Source organism: Corvus kubaryi, unplaced genomic scaffold, assembly GCF_017639235.1.
Source record: "Corvus kubaryi isolate FWS band 111438036 unplaced genomic scaffold, C.kubaryi_AGA036_p1.0 37334, whole genome shotgun sequence".
NCBI lineage: Eukaryota > Metazoa > Chordata > Aves > Passeriformes > Corvidae > Corvus > Corvus kubaryi.
In genome coordinates, this window is record NW_024581108.1 from 2,331,679 (window position 1) to 2,339,218 (window position 7,540).

At 53.2% G+C, this 7,540-nt stretch overlaps 1 protein-coding gene across 1 annotated transcript; it reads left to right on the forward strand.

Annotated features, from left to right (window-relative positions):
• Positions 1–865: 865 nt before the first annotated feature.
• Positions 866–6,892, forward strand: HSD17B7 (hydroxysteroid 17-beta dehydrogenase 7). Its single transcript, XM_042029849.1, has 9 exons — positions 866–944; positions 1,047–1,250; positions 1,355–1,447; positions 2,324–2,438; positions 2,898–3,092; positions 3,951–4,055; positions 5,083–5,139; positions 5,413–5,511; positions 5,920–6,892. The coding sequence occupies exons 1-9, from the start codon at positions 910–912 to the stop codon at positions 6,013–6,015; spliced, it is 999 nt and encodes a 332-aa protein (XP_041885783.1). The 5' UTR covers positions 866–909; the 3' UTR covers positions 6,016–6,892.
• The last annotated feature ends 648 nt before the right edge of the window (positions 6,893–7,540 follow it).

Here is a 7,540-nt window from a genome sequence, read left to right on the forward strand (position 1 = left end):
CAGGACATGTCCACCAGCAGGACCGGGGCAGGACAGGGGCTCTGGGAGAGGGGAGGGCTGTGCCCTGCAGAGAGACTGGCTGGTCTCCCCTGTGGTCCTGCTGGCCGCGACAGAGGATGTCTCATCCCTCCTGAGTGTGTCGAAGACGAGGGCAGGCTTTGTTCCTGTAATGGAATTGGTATCCCTCGGGTGCCCTCTCCGTGCTCAGGGTGAGCTGTGGCCCATCCCAGCCCCGCCTCAGCAAGCTGGGAGCACTGCGGCACGCAAGGGCACATCTGCAGCTCCCAGGGCCCGGGCACCCTGCACGGTCTGCACGGCCCCGCAGTGTTCAACCACACACTGAGCTGTCTGGGGGCAGCTGTGGGGGCTGGTGTGCCCATCCCCTGCTCCCGCTGGGACCCTGCAGAAGCACGGCTCTACCTGAGGTGTCCCGGAGCGCCCTGCGCGCCCAGACCTCCCTGCCACGGCGGCGCCGGGAAACGGGGCCCTGGTGGGCATTTCCTCTGGGCTGCAAAACGTTCCTGTGGGGCAAGGGCTGGGGGGCTGAGCGGAGCGGCAGTGAGGGACACAACGGGCTCCTCTTGGCCGGGAAGGGGAAGGGGAAAAGGAAAAGGAAAAGGAAAAGGAAAGGAACGCAAGGCAAGGCAGCAGGGAGACCCGAGCGGAGTGGGCGCGGCCACCGCGCTGTGGGCGCGGCCGTTGGGCCGGGGCGTGTCCCGCACGCGCGGGAGGCGTGGCCTGGGGCGCGTGCCGGTGTAGCCCCGCCCCCCGCGCTCGGCTCACCATCACGCCACCGGCGGTGCGGGCCCCGCCCCCCTGCTGCGCTCCCATTGGCTGCTGGGCGGGGCGGGGCGGGGCCCGGGCGCGCGCAGCCCTTATAGCGCGGGGGGCGGCGGGCGCGGGGCAGTCATGGAGCGTGTGGTGCTGGTGACCGGTGCTAGCGGGTGAGCGCCGGGACCGGCCGGACCGCCGGACACCGGGGGCCGGGAGGCTGGGAGGGGCGGGCTGGCCTGGGCAGGGCTCTCTCTGACACCGTCCCTTTGCAGCGGCGTGGGGCTCGCGCTGTGCCAGCGGCTGCTGGAGGAGGATGGCCGCATCCACCTCTGCATCGCCTGCCGCAACGTGCAGAAGAGCGAAGCCACGCGGGATCTCATCCTGGCCACCCACCCCGCCGCCCAGGTCTCCACCGTGGAAGTGGACCTGGGCAGCCTGGCCTCCATCCTGCGGGCCGCCCGTGAGCTCCGCTGCAGGTATGGGATCTCCGCCCCATCAGACACCCCCCTGCCCGCGCTCCGCCCCGCTGGACACCCCTGTCCCCCCTCCAACCCCGACTCCTCTGCTCTTCTCCACACAGGTTTCAGCGCCTGGATTTTGTCTACCTCAACGCTGGGATCATGCCCAACCCGCACGTGAACTTCAAGGCTCTCTGGCATGGTCTCCTCACCGGGTAGGAGATGTTGCCGGGGGTTCCAGCTCCCCTTTTGTGGGAAGCTCGGGGTGCTGGCATCGTCAAGACGTGCCCTTGGGTCCGGTGCTAAAGAGCCTATCTCTCTTCCTGGTGTGACATAGAGCACGTCCCTGTGGGATGCATGGTCTTTTGTGGGGTGGGTTTGGCGACTGAGTGCCGTGCTGGGATGGTCCAAGGCACCCAGTGCCTCTTCTGATCCCAGGTGAGGCCTGCTGTGTGCAAGGGGAGGGCAAGAGGCCACCCAAAGCCTGCAGCCCCGGCACTGCGTGAGAAATGCTGCTGTGTTGAAGTTTAGTCATACTGGGTCTCCTTACTGTTGTTCTCATGCCAGTGTAGGTTTTTGTAGTTTTTAATAGCTGTGGATCACAGTATCTTGTGAAGCTGATGGTGTTGGTATAAACATCAGCTTTTTGGATCAGCAACACGGGGAGGCTGAGCTGGGGAGCACAGTGACTTGTGTCAAGTCTGATAGAACTGTTGGGGTGTTGAGCACTGATGCCAGACTGGTTTCCTTGCCTGCATTAGGTATGGCCAGAGGGCTTAGTTCCATGCTGGAGCTTAAGTTATCTGAGCGTGAAATGAAGGAAAGAGATGTTTTTAACGGTACTTTACCATGGGAGAGTGAAGGAAGGGACAAGTCTTCTCTGGTCTAGTCAATATTGAGACACTTGCAAATAAAGGACCTGGGATAGTCTGTAAACTTTTCCCATCTTTTTTTTCATGGTTTGATGTTTTCCTTGAAGGTGAATCTGTGTGGAGCCTGTGAGGTGGGGGGTGTTTCCAAAGGGCTGAAGTGGGGGAGTGGTAGATTTCTCCTGGCAGTGTCTTTCACTAACTCCTGTCCTTGGCTTCTAGGAAGGTGCTTCACATGCTGACCACTGCAGAAGGCATCATGACCCAGACGGACAGGCTGAATGGAGATGGACTTCAGGAGGTGTTTGCTACCAACCTCTTTGGACACTTTATCCTGGTGAGGCTTCGTATGGAGATTGAACCCTTTGATGTTTGATGTGGGTAGGGATGGGTCTGGGCAGTACAGATGAATCAGTTCTCACAGGTTTAGATGCTGCAGCCTGACAGATAAAGAATGACAGATAAAGGCCTTGACATTCATTTAAATAGCAATAAATGGTGACTTTCGTTGCAAGAGTTGATTTAATTTTGAGGTTACTCTAGTGAGCCAGCAGCAGATCGAGGTAAATCATATGTAGTTCTCCATCCAGGACAAATACTAAGGCTTGGTTGTATTAAATTCTGAGGTGCTCAACTGAGCTGTCCAAGAGAATGACAGCTGCTTGTACAAGTGTCTGCTTTTGGCTAGTCTAGGAAAAGCTGGCCAAGACAGCTGAGAGAAGCCTGTAAATACTGTCAAGTTATGCCCTAAGACTGGGAAATTGATGTGTTAAATAAGTTAACAACTCTTTTTCAGGTTCGTCAGCTTCAGTCTCTGCTCTGCGGTAACGAGAAGCCCTCACGACTCATCTGGACCTCCTCCAGCAATGCCAGGGAGTCTGCCTTCAGCCTCTCTGACTATCAGCATGCCAAGGGGCAGGAATCATACAGTTCCTCTAAATATGCTACTGACCTGACAAGTGTGGTTCTGAACAGGAAATTTAATACTCAGGTGATGATGGGGTTTGTGTTTCTGAAGAAACCTAACGAGCTGCTACTGTTTGTAATTATCATTACGCTGTTGTTACCTAGTTGCATTCATTCACTCATAGCAATCTGCTGCGTTCCTTAGTGCACAGGTAAGAGCTGAACGTGGCTGAGGTTGAACTGGTGGTGTAGGGGGTGGAGAATCTGCCAGAGAGATTGCCAGATTCTGGAGTTCTTGCCAGAAAAACTTCCCAAATCAGGAGATTTTAGGCATAGTCCCTACTTTGCAAGTTCTGTCTCTTTAGACCAAAGAATTGGTGTTAAAAGAGCAAAGATCTGCTTTTTACACTCCCAGTGCTGCCTGCAAGCACTGGAGGTGCAGGCTCTGCTGATGGCTCTGTGCTGCTGCTCAGGTTTGTCACACTGAGGTGCCCTTCCTCTCCTGGGGATTGATGGATTTTGTTGGCAGCTGCAGCCCTGGTCCAGCAGTAGCGGTTGTGCTGTTCTCAAACACTTAAGAGAAAATGGTTTAGTCCTAAAAGGCTGAGCTCTTATCTCCAAAGAAGAGGTAGCCTTTGGTCTGGGAGGGCTGTAATTTGTGGGGTATCTGCTGTGGGTGCTGAGCTGCATGGAGATTGCACCAGGAGGCTGCGTTTTCTATCCTGTGAGTTTATAATGGGCATGGATTTAACGCAAATGTTTCCAATTTGAACCTCTTAAAAATCACTACATCTAATTGCTCTCTGCCCTGGTACTTAGTGGAGTATTACTGTTTGATGTCTATACACACCCTCTCTTGCTGAGGAGTACTGGGAGGGAAGGCGTGTGACCCATTCTCTTAACTGTGGTGTAATTGCACACTGACTTGGTTTTCTCTCTGCAGGGTCTGTATTCCAGTGTTGTTTGTCCGGGGCTTGTTATGTCCAACATGACCTACAGAATTCTGCCTGTTTTTCTGTGGAAGCTCCTCATGCCCATCATGTGGTTGGTAAGTGGGTGTCCTGCCTGGTTCTGGGCTGTGACACACTTCACTGCAAGTGATGTACAAGCACACTTCTGGCTGCTTGCTGCCTGTGCTGATACAGAGTTCTTCCTTCTGTTGGGCTGGGCAGGCTGGACCCTCTGCAAACGTTCCCTTTCTCATCCTGGGGCCCTGATTTCCAAGCTGAGTTTGGAGGTTGGACACTGTGCACAGGGGCAGGGTTCAGCCCTTCAGGCACAGCAGTGTTTGCCAAGGCTCCCCTTGGAAGGTTTGCCAGTTCTGCTTGGGCTTGTGAAACATCACTATTTTGCTGGCAGCAGAGCTCAGGACTTGGCCCCAGCTTGGCCCCTGTGCTTTGAAATGCTGTTCATTTCTAGAACAGCTTGTTTTTCAGTCTTGTTCTTTCTATTCCTCTAGAAGGCAGTGTTGCATTTTTCTTTCCAACCCTATGGAAAGCAAAGCCTCCTGCTCTCTATTGCCTCTCCCCCTGCTTCCCCAAAAGTTTCCTTGTCTTTCTTCCTCCGGCCTTCAGCTTTCAGGTTCACTGCAGTTCTGTCCCTGAAGGCTGCATGCTCTGAGCCTTGATGCTCTTGCTGCAAGAGTGGCCTCTCATCTTTAGCTGCCCCAGTTGCAGCAGCTGATCCTGATGGATCACATTTCTCCCGGCAGCAGAGAGGCAATGCCTTCTCAGTTGTCCTCAAAGCTGGCAGTCCTGCAGATCCCCTCTGCCTCCTGCCATTCCTGCACTTGAGACCATTCCAGAAGAGGCACCTGCAAGGTGTGTGTGGCCTGTTGGCTCCTGCCTTGGGGTGAGCTCTGTGTGGGAGCGGGGAGTGACACTTGCTGGGGGGCTCCAGAGAGCAGTTTGTGGTGATAAAGGGATGCTTTACTCAGTGTGCAGTGTTACCTATTGCCCACTTTGAGAAGCATTTGTACCTCTGGTAGATTATCTGGAGTGTTTGGGCTGCTCAGGGCTTGCCAACAAACCTTGGGCCACAATACAGGTTCTGTCATGTCCTTCTTTTCCCCTCAGATCCGATTTTTTGCCAAAACTTATACTCTGACACCTTATAATGGAGCAGAAGCTCACGTAAGTAGTTCACAACCTGATTTTAATATTCCTTCCTTCTGGGTAGCTCTTCTGGGGTCTTGTGGCTTGAGCAAAGAGCCTCTCAGCAAGGCTGGTGGGTGAGTGCTGTATTTGACCCCCAAATACCATACAGCAGTGAGTGTGGGGCACCAGCTGTCCCCAGGGCTGATCTGCCATGTGGTGCTCTATGACCTTCATCCAGTACCCACAAAATAAATGATTTTGGGGAAAGATCTCAGTCAGAGGAGAACATCTTTGTGCTGCTCTTCCCAGGTGTGGCTGTTCAAACAGAAGCCGGAATACCTGGATTCTCTCGCCAAGTACCACAGCTGCACTTCTGGACTGGGGAAATGCTACGTGGAGCCTCGAAAGGTAAATGGAGAGGGAGCTTCCTGCTGCAGGGGACTTGGCTGGGGGTCTGCCATCTGCTTTGCATGGGAGAGTTGGTGCCGAGGGTGTCCTGTGGAAGCAAGGTGCTTGCTGAATGCTGAGCAGCAGGGAGGGACATGGGGTTATCTGCAGTGTTTCCTAGAGTAACTCCTGGCTTAGGCTGGAGTCTGGAAGGTAATGGAAATGATGATTAGAACAGGTTAAGTGTGTAATGATGCTTCCCCAAAATATGTTCTGGTTTATGCCCTGCTGACAGATGTCTTTAGCTGGCTCTTTGTGAAGGTGGAAGGTCTGGAAATGTACCCTGCTTATCCCCAGAGCTGTCCTCAGTGTCTGCACTGGCTGCCACCATGGTGATGGTCTCACAGTGTTGTTCTCCTTGTCTTCCAGATGGATGTGGATGAAGACACTGCTGAGAAGTTTTACCAGAAGCTGTTGGAACTGGAGGAGCAGACTCTAGAGAAATACCGTGATCTCTTAGATTAAGTAAAGCCAGTCTCAGGGGGGTGAGAGTGTTGTATCAGTAACACAGGATTTCTTCATTCTGGTGCTACTTGTGTTGCCAGCTGCTCTGCAGGCACACGGCTTCACACACAATCTTCCTTCTTGTCAGGAGGTGAACAGTTCCTGAAAATGAAGTGTGAAAACTGAGGAGAAATACTTAGACCTTTTACTATGGGATTTTTCTTTTGGCATAAAACTGGAGACCTTGAGCAGGCAGAGTCTGTCTTAACACAGTTGCAAAGCAGTGTCTTGCAAAAGCATGACTGAACTGTGCACGGTTCAGGAACAGCCTCAAAACCTGTGGTTTCAATCTGGCTCAGTGCAGTAAAGGCAGCAGTCTGGGGCGCTGCCCTGCATCTTGGCTCTGCTGGTGTTTGTAGGTGGCTCAAACACACCACCTGTGGCTGATCCTGACGTACTTGAAGGCTCACCTTCAGCAGAGCTGCTCTTAAACTTGTTCACCAAACCTGGGGCTGGCTGTGCAGACCTGCTCAACAAGATTGAACCTTACTGGCAGGTGGGGTCTGCACAGCAGCTGAAACCAAGCTCCTGAAGAGCTGGCATGAGAAGCACACACCTGCCTCAACTGTGAGAACAGATGCCTTGCTGTCCCCTGGGTATGGGCACTTAAGGGTTTTAACCATGACTGGCTGGAAAGGATGATGTTAACCTGGACTCAGGGCCAGTCTGCTCTGTTTGGAGCAAGAGTGAGAGGTTACCATGTTGTTTTATCTATTTAACTCTTTTTATATCAAACTATTGTACCAACCATTCTTCCTGTTGTTCATCTGGGGACCCTCACCAAGTACCTGCCACCAAGTAACTTCAAGTGCTGTAACGAATAAATGACTGACACTGACTTGTCCTTGATGCAGTGGTGTTTTTACTCCAGTGTCCGTCTACTTTTGACTTGGAGGGCTGGAAGGAAGTTTGATTTGTTGCCTTGTGCTATAAACCTGTATGTACCTGGGAAGTGTGGAGTCTCCTCTCTGCCTCAGGAGAGCTGTTAACTACCTTTCTGGCTTACTTCTTTAGTTAAGGAAAGATGTGAGTGATTTCTGAAGACTTCAGTGTGGTTTTGTGTGCTGAGCCCCTGTAGGAAGTCTGAGACTATTTCCCAGCCTTGGGCTCTTGGGAGATGTCTCTGGTGCTTGCTCACCCTGCTGTGCCATATAATTACTGGTTTAGTGCTCCCTAGTAAGGGAGCCCGGGCACTTCCCTGGGGCTGGCAGGGATCAGGTGACATTAGAGGGAGGCTGTGCTGTATACCCAGGCTGGTGCCTCCTGCCAGGGTGCCCAGAAGGAGGAGTGGCTCAAGTCTGGGTAGGAAACCTGCACAGAGCTGGCAGCCAGGAGAATCCAGGCTTTTCATGGAGTTGGCGTGCCGGGATACCGATTTAAAGAATCTTGCTTTTATTTTCTAAATTCTTCCCACCCTCCACTGGTTTTGAACAGAGCAGAGGGATACTGCCAGTGGGGTGGTACCAGCAGTAGAGGTGTGTCAGTC

Bases quoted from the DNA above. Each gene is read 5' to 3' on its own strand.
- HSD17B7 (XM_042029849.1), top strand. From the start codon at position 910: ATGGAGCGTGTGGTGCTGGTGACCGGTGCTAGCGG. The intron at 4,056-5,082 runs GTAAGTGGGTGT...TTTTCCCCTCAG, and splicing joins TCATGCCCATCATGTGGTTG to ATCCGATTTTTTGCCAAAAC. The intron at 5,512-5,919 runs GTAAATGGAGAG...CTTGTCTTCCAG, and splicing joins GCTACGTGGAGCCTCGAAAG to ATGGATGTGGATGAAGACAC.